General features: G+C 40.3%; 1 protein-coding gene across 8 annotated transcripts in view; it reads right to left on the reverse strand.

The window, feature by feature from the left end:
• Positions 1-894: 894 nt before the first annotated feature.
• Positions 895-17085, reverse strand: part of DEUP1 (deuterosome assembly protein 1) — a 141045-nt gene continuing 124854 nt past the window's right edge. For 6 of the 8 annotated variants that reach the window (XM_044943363.2, XM_044943366.2, XM_044943367.2 and 3 more), the window contains one exon: positions 895-1862. In XM_044943363.2, the coding sequence (XP_044799298.1) occupies positions 1686-1862 (177 nt within the window). In that variant the 3' untranslated portion in view covers positions 895-1685. Of the gene's footprint in view, positions 1863-5407; positions 5460-17085 lie in introns of all 8 variants that reach the window. The other 2 variants (XM_044943369.2, XM_044943362.2) reach the window with 1 other exon arrangement.

Consider the following 17085-nt stretch of genomic DNA (forward strand, 5'->3'; position numbering starts at 1 on the left):
ACTCCTGCACTGCAGGCAGATTTTTTACCACTGAGCCACACTGGAAGCCCCTTGACTCGGTTAAATTTTAAGATAATTGTCATCTAGATCTTTGTTTCCACATGCAATTTCCAATCATGTGTTAACCCTGAAGAGAATGAAGTGGCATTCAGATGTAGCATGTTTTAAATTTTTGCATTGTTTGTATTTGCATTAGGGATATAAAGGTTTTAGAATTTGTCCATGGACTGTTCTTTTTCTAAACACAAATTTTCTTTGCATCTTCTAAAGATAATGTTTCCCATCTTCTAAAGATAACACTGAAAAATATCCTTTGTGTCCAGGATAGACATCACTAAGTAGTTTAAGGAATGATAACTTGGATTGTTTTCCTCACGTGGAACTTTGTCCCCACCGATGTTCTGTCATGAAACGTGGTTTCTGTGGCCGCAGTGCTACTCACCACCTGCGTGCTCACAAGAGGCAATGCTGGAAAGCGGTAAAAGCCAGAGCCGGTAGTCAGAGGCTGGCGTTTCTCTCTTCCTCACCATGATTCTAGTAAGTTCTTAACAGCTTGAGTCCTAGGAACAAGGATACTAGCCTTGCTGACTTCCCAGGCTTGTTCTGGGTAGAAATAAATAATTCTCTGTGAAGCCTTTTTGCAAATATCAAGAGCTCTACAAATCCACGTGGCTGTGTCACTGAAGTGAACAGGGCTCTTCATTTCCCATGGCAATGACACTCATCTAAAGGACATCGTGACTTATCTCTCTGCATGTGGAGATTCAGTTTCTTCAAAGAGAAAAATAACACTATAAAAGCTGTAGGGCTTACCTGGAATAATGACACAGGGATTTTTCATAATCTTTATATAAATGTCATTTTTAAAGAAAGAAAAATGGATTATCACTCTTGTTTATTTGTAACTTGAGTTTTATTGTTCACTACCATGTTATTACTCTTCTATACAGACTTGGCATTTGCATTTTAAGTCCAAAGAATGTCTCATTTCTTTATTATATTAAAACAGAGGTATTACAAAGGAGAAAGTAACAATGATGCTTTCTATTTTATATCCATGAAGTAATTAGTACATGAAGCATTAATCTTTGGCACATGTTTTAAGCATGCACACAGTATGTTCCACATCTTTTTGCATTAAAACAGAAAGACATTACAAAGATGAATGCAGAAACAGTAAGCTCTATGGTTTTTTTTTTCTAAAAGAAATTTTAGGATATTTACATAGTTTAAAATACTTAATATTTTTCATTAAAAAAAAAATCCTTGAACTTTCAAACCTAGTACAATGGAGCTGCACTTCATGTGTTTATTCTTAGAATATAGTGCAGCCCCTTCCCTCATCATGTGTTGTTACAGAGGAAATGGGTTTCCGTACATATTAAAGTGGGAAAAAGCTGCATATTTAATTCCAAACAATTCCTTAAACTGGAGGGAACAAGTCTCTTTTGAAGTAGTCATGTTTATTTTATAGTAACTCTGTAGCTGAACAATTTATTATGTTAATATAGAAATACAAAGAGCTTTATCAAACAAAATACTTACTATTTTCTAGCTGCCTTACAGAAATGATTTACTCAAGAAAACAGAACAAAATTTCTCAGTTTCATTAATCAGCTTTGTAAATATTTTGCGAGAGCTTTGTTTTCCTGGGGTGGGGGAAGCAAATAAAAACATTTAAAAGCTCACATGTGTCTATTTTGTTTTAGCTTGGTGTATTTATTAAGAGTAAATCCTGTGTGTCTTTGCAGTTCATCAATATGTGTATTTAGAAGTTTTTCAAGTTCTTTTGCTCGCTTCTCCTCCTCCAGAAGGAAATGCTGTGTGGCCAAAGAAGCTGGGAAGGATATATCTGGGGGAGACTAAAGAAAGAAGAAAAAGTTAGATGAGGAACACAAGGTCTTTTACAATCTTCGTGTTTCTTGGTATGCGTCACCCCTGACAAACTGTCAAACACTGCAGCTCTTAATGAAAAATATATCTTAAGCTGAACTCTCCACACCAGTGTAATGTAGTCACTGCTAATGAAGTCCTCAAGGAACAAATTCAAAAACTGGCTTAAAAAGGGGGCTCATGGCTGCATGCAGTGAGCCAGGTGAGGCGGGATAAAAACATGATGTTTGGTAGGAGGGTAAATATTGTCTGTCCAGTTGCAGCTGAGATCACCTCAGTGATGAGTGCCGGGCTGCACCCTTCACATGGTGTGGAAGTGCTCAGTTACCTGTGACCTGTCTAGCACTTATTTACACACACACACACACACACACACAAATGTGTGACTGAGGAATAAAGAGCAATGATAGATAATTTTACAGTGCTTCGTTCAAAATTAATGTTTTAGGTTAATTAAAAAAATAAGTTGGGGAAATTTTTACTTTTGGTTTTTAGTTCTGCAGCACCCCCAGACTCTTCTTCAACTTTTGTTTTATTGGAAGAATGGGATTTTTATAAAGCCTAAGAAGAGTCCACGATCGGAACACTGTCCGCAAGCCTGGTCTTTGGCAGAGGTGTATGGACTAGGGCGGGGGCGGGGGCGAGCAGCCAGCTCACGGGGCAGCCCCAGAGCAGCTGCTGGGCCAGGTACCATGTCTTCACTCAAAGAGAATATGACAGTCTAGGGGGCATGGGACACTGCTGTTGATCGGGCAAATACATTCTTTTTAATACTCAGTAAGGAGGAAGGTCAGAAGTAGCTAGCATTCTTCTGGGACAGACGACATCCATGTTCTCGCCCCAACATGAAGTTTTATGCTAACGGTGCTGTCATGACACACTCTGGAGGAGCCTGGATCAGCTGGACATTCCAAAGACTGCAGATACAGTAACACGAGCATCATGCTAAGACATGATGAGCAAGAATTGGTAAGCATGCTGAAGGCTTGGAAAGACAGAGGTACTTCAGACAGTTAAGAGGGAAACCCCAGAAGCAATTCAGGGCTTGACACTCTGTTTGTAGGTGTCTGGAGATATGGAGCATGTCAGGACATCTTTTTAAGCACAAATTAATGTACCTTGTACTTCTTATCACTATGAAAGAAGCATAAAGCTTGGTAGGTCTCTTCAAGTTTTGGAGGCAGAATGTTCCACTCTGGGGAGGAATAATCTGAATCATTTATTATGTGACACAGACGGCTGTTTTGTTTGTTTTTAAGACGGGCCCAGAGCAAGAAAGGGCTCTACAGTCAGTTGGGAGTGGGGCACAAGCTGTCTTGCTACTTGGGTGAAATGACTTAGCAGATTTCATACTATAAGTTGTGGTAGAGAAAAACTGTGGTAGGCTCTTTGTGAAGCCTCTGGCACGTTTCAAAGGGAAAGCTGTATTACAATCCCTTAAGCCATGCCATCTGCAGCAGAACATTTTATACTATTTGCAAGACAGTCCCTGTTGTGCTTGTGAGCCCTGGTTGAGACAGAGCATCTAAGAAGCAGACAGGATGACTTGACCTAGCCTCTGACTTGGCTATTCCAATAGAATTATGCATGGGTCCACTAACACTATCTCCCTTTATCCAGGTTCATCTAGCTACTGTTCCTGTTGAATGTCTGATCGGCTTTCAATAGAGACCAAAGCTGAGCCCCTGATATGGCACCATCCCTCAAGGAGATCAGCCAGACTCCAGGTGGCAAACAGATTACATCAGGTCCCTCAATCCTTGGAAAGGGCAGAAAGGGCAATATGCCATCCTTACCAGAACTGACGTGTATCTTACAGTCTGCATCTCCTGCCTGCAGGGCCTTGGCCAGCACCACTGTCTAAGGGCTCACAGAGTAACTGATTGATTGACCTGAGATCCTGATTAATAATAAACAAACCTAGTTTACAGCAGAGAAGTATGGCAGTCAGGGCATGATCAGGTGTCTATTGGTTCTACCACATATGGCATATTTGTCTGCAGAGGGTGATAACCTCATCAGCTTCGTGAAGGCACAGCTGAGGCATCAGCTTGTCAACCATATCCTGTGAGCCTGGCAGCCATTCTTCAGGATTTTGTGTGGACTTTAAACCAATGGCTGTCACAGGCTACTGTGTTTGTAACAGTGATCTAGGAACAGAAGGGAGGACGTAGGAATGGCTTCACTCTCTGTTCACCCTCTTGGAGAATTTGTACCTTCTCTCTCTGTCTTTAGGCTCTGTTGGTTGACAGGTCTTTGGTGTCAGAGAAGGAAAGCCTCTCACCAAGTGAGACCGTGGAGTCTCCGCAAACTTAAAGCTTTGGCAGCATCTAGTCACAGGACTCTTCATGCTGACAGGCTGGAGGCACAGAAAAGAGGTGCGATACTGGCAGAGGCACCTGACCCCAAGCATCATCGGGGTGAGACCGTTACTACACGGGGGCAGTGAAGAATACGTCTGGGACTCAGGTAATCCACAGAGGGGCTCTTTCGGTGCTCTCATGCCCAGTTTTAAGTACAGGTGCCAAACCACATCCTGCTAAGGGCACTGGAACCAGGGGCTTACCCCACAAGGCCAGCCATCGGGACCAACAGGAGTGTCGGTTGGGGTGGGGAAGGGAACCTAGAGTGGGTGAGGAGACTATGAGTGTCAGTTAAGTCCTCGAGATGGCATCAAGGGCTACAGGTTGTTCCAGTGACCCTCCTCCTGTAAGTTTTCCCAGAAATTATGACCAGTCAGAATCTTGGAGAAGCTAGGCCTGAATGGAATGAACAATGTGAAGAGAACACAGATCTGAGTGGTTCAAGCAGGGGACCGTAATGGATGCTTCCCATGTCTACCTGGACCCCGTGACCAGGCTGGCATGTCTATCTTCCAGCTGCCCTGGGTTTTGGCTGCTAACAGCTCACAGGTGGCCCCTTCTCTGGAGATCTGCCTGTGGCTGAACTGAAGCCTCCTGCCTCACCTGGGAAGTTGCAATCCCCCCTCTTGTCAGGGGCAGTGACTGATCGACATGGGGGTACAAAACACCAGCGGGGAAGATGGTGGAGTAGACAGGCCCTGAGCTCACCTCCTCTCACAGGCATATCAGAATCACAACTGTCTGCAGAGCAACCATCACAGAAAAAGACTGGAATCTATCAGGAAAGATTTACAATGAACGACAGAAGAAGGAGCCACAACAGTACAGGTAGGAAGAGTGGATCCGTGATAAAGTGAAATCTCACACCCCCCAGGGAGGCGGCTCACACATGGGAGAATACTTAAACTGCAGAGGTTCGCCCACAGCAGAGAGAGTCCTGAGCGCCACACCGAGCTCCCCAGCCCAGGTTACAGCACTGGGAAGAGGAGCCTCCAGAGCATTCGGCTTTGGAGGCCATCAGGGCTTAATTGCAGGAGCCCCACAAGACTAGGGGAAAAAGACTTCACTCTTAAAGGGCTCACACAAAATCTCATGTGCACAAGGACCCAGGGCAAGAGCAGTACTTTGATAGGAGCCTGGGCCAGGTCTACCTGTTGGCCTTGGAGAATCTCCTGGAGAGGCAGGGAATGGCTGCAGCTCACCCTGGGAACAAAGACACCAGTGTCAGACATATTGGGAAACATTCAACTGCACGAACGCTCTTGGCAGCTGACATCTTGGATCATTAGCGCCAAGACCTGGCCCCACCTGACAGCCTGAATGTGGCAGTGCTGGGACACTTCAGGCCAAACAACTAACTGGGGGGAACACAGCCCTACCCGTCAGCAGACAAGCTTCCTCAAGACTAAAGGACACACAGCCACCTGTGGATACATCTAGAAGGGCCTGGACCACCAGAGGGCCAAGACCCAGCTCTACCTACCAGTGGGCAGGCATCAGCCTCTCTTTCTAGAGAGCCTGCACAACCCTCTAGACCAGCCTCACCCACCAGGGAGCAGACACCAGAAGCAAGAAAACTATAATCCTGTAAGGCACGCCAGACCTTCCTGGGACTAACTGGCCCTGGCCCTGACCACTAGCAGGTTAACACAACCTCCAGACACCTTAGTCCCCATACTCAACGGTATCATGAACTGCCTCCCCGACAATGATCTGAGATGAGCTCTGGGATCCCTGGGCCCTGCAGCCAGACTCCAGGAACCAGGTCTGCCTGACAGTAGGCAGGCACTAACCCCAGGATCTGGCTTAACTGCCAGTGAGTGGGCAAGAGCCTCCGTCTTTGGGACCCTGATCCTGCCCACCAGTGAGCCAGCACTAGCCCCAGCCTCCCTAGGCTCCATAACCAGGCACTTCACGACCACGCCCCACTGAACAGCAGCCAGCAAAGTCTACACAAGACAGGGTCTGGCAACCAACCAGACTAGGGACCGACCAAGCTTCCTGCACACCCACACACCCTGCCACAAGAGAAGGACGCAAGCAGCCCTCTCAGGGGGAACCTCTAGCTTGGGTGACAACAGGGGAGTGTACTGCTTGGACGCAATACAACGCCTTCTCCAAGGTCAAGCAATGTTAACTGACCTACTGTATGCATAAAAATACAGATAGCGACTTAGACAAAATGAGCTGCCAGAGGAGTATATTCCAAATGAAGGAACAAGATAAATCTTTATAAGAAGAACTAAGTGATGTGGAGATACGCAATCTACCCAAGAAAGAGTTAAGAGTAATGATCATAAAGATGCTCAAAGAACTCTGGAGAAAAATGGATACACAGAGTGAGAAATTAGAAATTAAGAGTTAGAAACTATAAGTAACAACCAAGCAGAGATGAGTAATACAATAACTCAAATGAAAAAATATACTACAAGCAATAAACAACAGAATAAATGATTCACAAGAATGGATCACTGACCTGGAAGACAGAGTAATGGAAATCACTGCTGTTGAACAGAAAACAGAATAAAAAGAAATGAGGACAGTTTAACAGACTTCTGGGACAATATCAAGTACACTAATATTTGCCTTAAGTCCCAGAAGGAGAAGAGACAAAAGGGACCCAAGAAGATATCTGAAGAGATAATAGCTGAAAACCTCCCAAACCTGGGAAAGGAAATAGCTACCCATATCCAGGAAGTACAGAGACTCCCAAACAGGCTTAACCCACAGAGTAACACACTAAGACACATAGTAATCAAAATGAAAAAATTAAAGAGAGAACACTAAAATCAGTAAGGGAAAAGCAACAAATAAAATGCAAGGAAATTGCCAAAAGGTTATGAGCTGATTTTGCAGCAGAAACTCTGCAGTTTGGAAGGGAGTGGCAAGATATATTTAAAGTAATGAAAGGGAAAAACCTACAACCAAGAATACTCTGCCCAGCACGGCTCTCATTCAGATTTGATGGAGAGATAAAAAACTTTGTAGACAAATAGAAGCTAAGAGAATTCAGTACCACCAAAGCACCTTTACAAATATTAAAGGAACTTCTTTAGGCGAAAAAGGCCACAACTAGAAACAAGAAAATTATGGAAAGAAAAATCTCACTAGTAAAGGAAAAGATAAAGTAAAGGTAGGAAATCAGGGAGGTTAAAGGACAAAAGTAGTAAAATCGTATATTTCTAAAATAAGCAGTTAAGAGATACACAAAACAATTAGATATAAAAATGATAATAAAAATACAGTAACTGTGAGGGAAGGAGAGTACAAATGCAAGGCATTTTAAATGTGTTTCAAATTAGAGATTAGCAACTTAAAACATTTATATATATATAACTATATGTAAGGACTGCTAATATATATATATAACTATATATATAGACTGCTATATTAAAACCTCATTGTAACTACAAATGAAAAATCTATGATAACAATACATACAAAAAAGAAAAAGGAATCCAGTCATACTAGTAAAGATAATCATCAAATCACAAAAAATAAAGGAAATAAAAGACCTATAAAAACATATCCAAACAACTAACAAAATGGCAATGAGTATCAATATCAATAATCACCTTAAATATAAATGAACTAAATGTTCCAACCAAACACACAGACTGTCTGAATGGATCAAAAGATCCAAGATCAAAAGACTGGCATACTGCTGCCTATAAGAGACTCATTTCGGATCTGGAGACACATACAAACTAAAAGTGGGGGGATGGAAGAAGATATTTAATACAAAAGGAACTCAAAAGAAATCCAGAGTTGCAATACTTTTATCAGACAAAATAGACTTTAAAATAAAGACTATTACAAGAGACAAAGGACACTACATAATGATCAAAGGATTAATCAAAGAAGATATAACAACTGTTAATACATATGCACCCAACATAGAAGCATCTCAATATATAAGGCAGATGTTAACAGACATAAAAGGAGAAATTGACAGTAATACAATCCTCCAACAACACAAAAGAAGACTCTACACATGGACATCACCAGATGGTCAACATCGAAATCATATTGATTATATTCTTTGCAGCCAAAGATGGAGAAGCTCTATACAGTCAGCATAAACAAGACCGGGAGCTGACTGTGGCTCAGATCATGAACTCCTTATTGCCAAATTCAGACTTAAATTGAAGACAGTAGGGAAAACTACTAGACCATACAGGTATGACCTAAATCAAATCCCTTATGATTATACAGTGGAAGTGAGAAATAAATTTAAGGGACTAGATATGATAGACAGAGTGCCTGATGAACTATGGACAGAGGTTCATGACATTGTACAGGAGACATGAATCAAGACCATCCCCAAGAAAAAGAAATGCGAAAAGCAAAATGGCTGTCTGAGGAGGCCTTACAAATAGCTGTGAAAAGAAGGAAAGTGAAAAGCAAAGGAGAAAAGGAAAGATATACCCATTTGAATGCAGAGTTCCAAAGAATAGCAAGGAGAGATAAGAAAGCCTTCCTCAGCGATTAATGCAAAGAAATAGAGGAAAACAATAGAATGGGAAGAACTAGAGATCTCTGCAAGAAAATTAGAGATACCAAGGGAATATTTCATGCAAAGATGGGCTCAATAAAGGACAGAAATGGTATGGACCTAACAGAGGTGGAAGATATTAAGAAAAGGTGGCAAGAATACACAGAAGAACTATACAAAAAAGATCTTCACAACCCAGATAATCACGATGGTGTGATCACTTACACTCACCTAGAGCCAGACATCCTGGAATGTGAAGTCAAGTGGGCCTTAGGAAGCATCACTACGAACAAAGCTAGTGGAGGTGATGGAATTCCAGTTGAGCTATTTCAAATCCTGAAAGATGATGATGTGAAAGTGCTGTACTCAATATGCCAGAAAATTTGGAAAACTCAGCAGTGGCCACAGGACTGGAAAAGGTCAGTTTTCATTCCAATCCCAAAGAAAGGCAATGCCAAAGAATGCTCAAACTACTGTTCAAAATTCTCCAAGCCAGGCTTCAGCAATACGTGAACTTCCAGATGTTCAAGTTGGTTTTAGAAAAGGCAGAGGAACCAGAGATTAAATTGCCAACATATGCTGGATCATTCAAAAAGCAAGAGAGTTCCAGAAAAACATCTATTTTTGCTTTATTGACTATGCCAAACCCTTTGACTGTGTGGATCACAACAAACTCTGGAAAATTCTGAAAGAGATGGGAATACCAGGCCACCTGACCTGCCTCTTGAGAAACCTGTATGCAGGTCAGGAAGCAACAGTTAGAACTGGACACGGAACAACAGACTGGTTCCAAATAGGAAAAGGAGTACGTCAAGGCTGTATATTGTCAGCCTGCTTATTTAACTTATATGCAGAGTACATCATGAGAAACGCTGGGCTGGAAGAAGCACAAGCTGGAATCAAGATTGCTGGGGGAAATATCAATAACCTCAGATATGCAGATGACACCACCCTTATGGCAGAACGTGAAGAAGAACTAAAGAGCCTTTTGATGAAAATGAAAGAGGAGAGTGAAAGGTTGGTTTAAAGCTCAACATTCAGAAAACGAAGATCATGGCATCTGGGCCCATCACTTCATGGGAAATAGATGGGGAAACAGTGTCAGGCTTTATTTTTCTGGGCTCCAAAATCACTACAGATGGTGACTGCAGCCATGAAATTAAAAGACACTTATTCCTTGGAAGGAAAGTTATGACCAACCTACATATCATATTAAAAAGCAGAGACATTACTTTGCCAACAAAGGTCCATCTAGTCAAAGCTATGATTTTTCCAGTAGTCATGTATGGATGTGAGAGTTGGACTATAAAGTAAGCTGAGTGCCAAAGAATTGATGCTTTTGAACTGTGGTGTTGGAGAAGACTCTTGAGAGTCCCTTGGACTGCAAGGAGATCCAACCAGTCCATTCTGAAGGAGATCAGCCCCAGGATTTCTTTGGAGGGAATGATGCTAAAGCTGAAACTCCAGTACTTTGGCCACCTCATGCGAAGAGTTGACTCATTGGAAAAGACTCTGATGCTGGGAGGGATTGGGGGCAGGAGGAGAAGGGGATGACAGAGGATGAGATGGCTCGATGGCATCACTGACTCGATGGACATGGGTCTGAGTGAACTCCGGGAGTTGGTGATGGACAGGGAGGCCTGGCGTGCTGTGATTCATGGGGTCGCGAAGAGTCGGACATGACTGAGCGACTGAACTGAACTGAACTGAACTGATATGCAAATAAAATGGAAAACCTAGAAAAAATTCTTAGAAAGGTACCATCTCTCAAGACTGAATGAGGAAGAAACAGAAGGCATGAATAGACCAATTACAACTACTGAAATTAAATCAGGAATTTTAAAGCTTCCAATAAATCAAAGTCCAGGACCAAATGGCTTCACCAGTAAATTCTACCAAACATTTAAGGAAGAGTTAAGACCTATCCTTCTGAAACTGTTCCAAAAAATTACAGAGGAAGGAACACTTCTGAACTCATTCTATGAGGCCACCATCACCCTGATACCAAAACCAGACCAAGATATCACACACAAAAAAACAAAACTACAGGCCAATATCACTGATGAACTTATATGCAAATATCCTCAACAAAGTACTAGCAAACCAGCTCCAACAATATTCCACCATCAAGTTAGATTTATACCAAGGATACAAGAATTTTTCAATACATTCAAATCAATCAATGTGATATACTGCATTAACAAATTGAAGAATAAAAACCATATGATCATCCCAATAGATGCAGAAGGAGCTTTTGATAAGATTCAACATTCATCTATGATAAAAACTTTCCAGAAAGTGAAAGAAACCTCAGTGGCATAAGGGGCATACATGACAACCCCCCAGCTAACATCATACTAAATGGTGAAAAGCTGGAAGCATTCCCTCTAAGATCAGAAACAAGACAAGGATGCTCACTCTTGTCACATTTATTCAACATAGTTTTAGAAGCCCTAGCCACAGCAATCAGAAAAAAAAAAGAAAGAAATAAAAGATTCCAAATTGGAAAGAAGTAAAACTGTCACTGTTTGTAGACGACATGATGCTATACATAGGAAATCCTAAACATGCTACCGGTAAACTAGAGCTCATCAATGAATTTGGTAAAGTTTCAGGATATGAAATTAATATACAGAAATCTGTTGCATTTCTATATACTAACAATGAAATATAAGAAAAAAATTAAGGAAACAATCATATTTACTATTACATCAAAAAGAATAAAATACCTAGGAATAAACCTACCTAAGGAGGCAAAAGAACTATACTCAAAAAACTATAAGACAATATTGAAAGAATTGAAGATCACACAAACAGATGGAGAGATATACCATGTTCTTAGATTGGAAGAATGAACATTGTTAAAATTACCATATTACCCAAGGCAATCTACCAATTCAATGCAATTCCTATAAGTTACTAATAGTGTTTTGACAGAACTAGAAAAAAGAATTTTTAAAATTTGCATGGAAACACAAAAGTCTCCAAATAGCCAAAACAATCTTGAGAAAGAAGAATGGGGCTGGAGGAATCATACTCCCTATGAAGCTACTGTAACTAAGGCAGTATGGAACTGGCACAAAAACAGACATATAAATCAGTGGAACGATAGAAAGCCCAGAAATAAACCCATACATTTATGATCAGTTAATCTATGACAAAGGAGGCAATAATATACAATGGATAAAAGATAGCCTCTTCAATAAATGGTGCTAGGAAAACTAGACAGCTACAGGTAAAAGACCGAAATTAAAAGATTCTCTATCACTATATACAAAAATTAAAAATGGTTTACTTCTTTTCCGATTTGGATTCCTTTTATTTCTTTTTCTGCTCTGATTGCTGTGGCCAAAACTTCCAAAACCATGTTGAATAATAATGGTGAAAGTGGGCACCCTTGTCTTGTTTCTGACTTTAGGGGAAATGCTTTCAATTTTTCACCATTGAGGATAATGTTTGCTGTGGGTTTGTCATATATAGCTTTTATTATGTTGAGGTATGTTCCTTCTATTCCTGCTTTCTGGAGAGTTTTTATCATAAATGGATGTTGAATTTTGTCAAAGGCTTTCTCTGCATCTATTGAGATAATCATATGGTTTTTATTTTTCAATTTGTTAATGTGGTGTATTATATTGATTGATTTGCAGATATTGAAGAATCCTTGCATCCCTGGGTCATGGTATATGATCTTTTTAATGCATTGTTGGATTCTGATTGCTAGAATTTTGTTAAGGATTTTTGTATCTATGTTCATCAGTGATATTGGCCTGTAGTTTTCCTTTTTTGTGGCATCTTTGTCAGGTTTTGGTATTAGGGTGATGGTGGCTGCAGATGACATGATCCTCTACATAGAAAACCCTAAAGACTCCACCAGAAAATTACTAGAACTAATCAATGAATATAGTAAAGTTGCAGGATATAAAATCAACACCCAGAAATCCCTTGCATTCCTATACAATAATAATGAGAAAATAGAAAGAGAAATTAAGGAAACAATTCCATTCACCATTGCAATGAAAAGAATAAAATACTTACGAATACATGTACCTAAAGAAACTAAAGACCTATATATGCTATGCTATGCTAAGTCACTTCAGTCATGTCCGACTCTGTGTGACTCCACAGACGGCAGCCCACCAGGCTCCCCCGTCCCTGGGATTCTCCAGGCAAGAACACTGGAGTGGGTTTCCATTTCCTTCTCCAATGCATGAAAGTGAAAAATGAAAGTGAAGTCGCTCAGTCGTGTCGGACTCTTCGCGACCCCATGGACTGCAGCCTACCAGGCTCCTCCGTCCATGGGATTTTCCAGGCAAGAGTACTGGAGTGGGGTGCCATTGCCTTCTCCGAAAGACCTATATATAGAAAACTATAAAACACTGGTGAAAGAAATCAAAGAGGACACTAATAGATGGAGAAATATACCATGTTCATGGATTGGAAGAATCAATATAGTGAAAATGAGTATACGACCCAAGGCAATTTATAGATTCAATGCAATCCCTATCAAGCTACCAATGGTATTCTTCACAGAGCTAGAACAAATAATTTCACAATTTGTGTGGAAATACAAAAAACCTCAAATAGCCAAAGCAATCTTGAGAAAGAAGAATGGAACTGGAGGAATCAACCTGCCTGACTTCAGGCTCTACTACAAAGCCACAGTCATCAAGACAGTATGGTACTGGCACAAAGACAGAAATATAGATCAATGGAACAAAATAGAAAGCCCAGAGATAAATCCACGCACCTATGGACACCTTCTCTTTGACAAAGGAGGCAAGAATATACAATGGATTAAAGACAATCTCTTTAACAAGTGGTGCTGGGAAAACTGGTCAACGACTTGTAAAAGAATGAAACTAGAACACTTTCTAACACCATACACAAAAATAAACTCAAAATGGATTAAAGATCTAAAGGTAAGACCAGAAACTACAAAACTCCTAGAGGAGAACATAGGCAAAACACTCTCTGACATATATCACAGCAGGATCCTCTATAACCCACCTCCCAGAATATTGGAAATAAAAGCAAAAATAAACAAATGGGGCCTAATTAAACTTAAAAGCTTCTGCACAACAAAGGAAACTATAAGCAAGGTGAAAAGACAGGCTTCAGAATGGGAGAAAATAATAGCAAATGAAGCAACTGACAAACAACTAATCTCAAAATATACAAGCAACTCCTACAGCTCAATTCCAGAAACATAAATGACCCAATCAAAAAATGGGCCAAAGAACTAAATAGACATTTCTTCAAAGAAGACATACAGATGGCTAACAAACACATGAAAAGATGCTCAACATCACTCATTATCAGAGAAATGCAAATCAAAACCACTATGAGGTACCATTTCACACCAGTCAGAATGGCTGCGATCCAAAAGTCTACAAGTAATAAATGCTGGAGAGGGTGTGGAGTAAAGGGAACCCTCTTACACTGTCAGTGGGAATGCAAACTAGTACAGCCACTATGGAGAACAGTGTGGAGATTCCTTAAAAAACTGGAAATAGAACTGCCTTATGACCCAGCAATCCCACTACTGGGCATACACACTGAGGAAACCAGAATTGAAAGAGACACATGTACCCCAATGTTCATCGCAGCGCTGTTTGTAATAGCCAGGACATGGAAGCAACCTAGATGTCCAACAGCAGATGAATGGATAAGAAAGCAGTGGTACATATACACAATGGAGTATTACTCAGCCATTAAAAAGAATACATTTGAATCAGTTCTAATGAGGTGGATGAAACTGGAACCTATTATACAGAGTGAAGTAAACCAGAAAGAAAAACACCAATACAGTATACTAACGCATATATATGGAATTTAGAAAGATGGTAACAATAACCCTGTATATGAGACAGCAAAAGAGACACTGATGTATAGAACAGTCTTTTGGACTCTGTGGGAGAAGGTGAGGGTGGGATGATTTGGGAAAATGGCATTGAAACATGTATAATATCATGTATGAAACGAGTTGCCAGTCCAGGTTCGAGGCACGATACTGGATGCTTGGGGCTGGTGCACTGGGATGACCCAGAGGGATGGTACAGGGAGGGAGGAGGGAGGACGGTTCAGGATGGGGAACACATGTATACCTGTGGCAGATTCATGTTGATATATGCCAAAACCAATACAATATTGTAAAGTTAAAAAATAAAATAAAATTAAAAAAAGAAAAAAATAAAAATGGTTTAAAGATCTAAATGTAAAACCAGATACTATAAAACTCCTATAGGAAAACATAGGCAGAATATTCTATGACATAAATTGCAACAACATCTTTTTGGATATATCTCCTAAAGCAATGGAACAAAAGAAAAAATAAATAAGTGGGACCTAATAAACCTTAAAAGCTTTCTCAGGAAAGGAAACAATAAAGAAAATGGAAATACAACCTACAGAATGGGGGAAGATATTTGCAAGCATGTGACCAACAAAGGCCTAATTTCTAAAATATCCAAACTACTTATACAGCTCAATGACAAAACAAAAAATCAAAGCAAAAAATGAGTAGAAGACCTAAACAGACATTTCTCCAAAGAAGACGTACAGATGGTCAACAAGCACACGAAGAGATGCTCAATATAGCTAATTATTTGTTGTTGTTCAGTTGTTAGGTCATGTCCATCGTTTTGTGACCCCATAGACTGCATTGGTAATTATTAGAGAAATGCAAATCAAAACTACAATGAGGTACTACCTCACACAGGTCATAATGGCCATCAACAAAAAGTCTACAAATAATAAATGCTGGAGGGGGTGTGGAGAAAAGGGAACCTTCCTACACTGTTGGTGGGAATGTGATGATGCAGCCACTGTGGAGAATAGTATCGAGGTTCCTTAAAAAACTAAAAACAGGGTTACTATCTGATCCAGCAATCCTATTCTTGGGCATATATCTGGAAAAGATGAAAACTGTAATTTATAAAGATGTATGCACCCCGGTGTTTATAGCAGCACTATAACACAGTTTACAACAGTCAATGCATGGAAGCAGCCTAAATAATGACTAGATAAAGAGTATGTGTCATGTATCCATATACATACACACATAACACACACAATGGAATATTACTCAGGCATAAAAAGAATGAAATAATTCAATTTGTAGCAACATGGATGGATCTAGAGATTATCATACTAAATGATATAAGTCAGACAAAGACAAATGTCATATATCACTTATTACTGGAATCTAAAAAAAATGACATAAATGAATTCATTCAGAGCAGAAATAGACTCACAGACATAGAAAACAAACTTATGGTTATCAAAGAGGAAAGTGAGGGAGGGATAAATTGGAAATTTGGGATTAACAGATAAAGACTACTTGTATAAAATAAACAAGGACCTGCTGTTTAGCACAGGGAACTATATTCAATATCTTGTAATAACCTAGGAAAAGAATCTAAAAAAAATAGACATGCATATATAACTGAATCACTCTGCTGTACACTGGAAACAATGTAAATCAATATACATCAATAGAAAACAAACAAACCCACACTGGCCAAACTTCTTATCTCCAGGGGAACCAACTCTTTTGTACAATCCATGTTCCAAGCTCCTGGTGAGACCAGACTAAACTAATCTCTAACTAAGATCTCATCCTTATCTAGCCTTCCTCCCCTCCCCTAGCCTGCTTCCCTCATTCCTTCTGCTGAGAATACTCCCTTAGTAAATCACTTTTACAAGAATCTTCATCTCAGGTTCTAGGAAACCTGACTTCAGACTAATCACTTCCTAGATTCTGGCTTGAGTGACTGGATGACATCAATGCTAGTTATGCAGGGACAAAGGAAAGACAGTAAATAGGCCCATTAAGGGTAATGTCTTGGTTACTTTTGATCCCCCAGATTCTAGCCCAGGTATGCTTTCGATAATTTTTTGAATATATTAATGAAGGAATATATTCAACACTGAATAATGCTGAGTTAGAGGTGACTTGGGACACAGACTGTCAAGTAGACAGTGGGCTATATCAGTCCTGATTTCAGAAGACAGGTGTGGACCAGAGAGGTATATTTGGAAGTTATAGGTAATAATTAAAGCTGTGACTCTGATTGAAATCATCCAAGACCTGAAAATAAAAGAAGAGGAAGAAATGGAAAAATGGGATCCTGGGGAACACGTCACTTTAGGCACCCACTCCCACGGTCACATTCTTGACACTGTCGTCAGTGACAGCTGCATTACTCACTAATGGAGATTTTATGTAACCCACCTAGTATGCTTCCAACTGACTTAGTCTAGTATTCCCACTCTCTCATATCTAACTCTCTCAGATCTCTCTTTTCTAACTCTGCTCACATTCCATATCCATCA

The sequence above is a fragment of the Bubalus bubalis genome, chromosome 5 (assembly GCF_019923935.1).
Source record: "Bubalus bubalis isolate 160015118507 breed Murrah chromosome 5, NDDB_SH_1, whole genome shotgun sequence".
Taxonomy (NCBI): domain Eukaryota; kingdom Metazoa; phylum Chordata; class Mammalia; order Artiodactyla; family Bovidae; genus Bubalus; species Bubalus bubalis.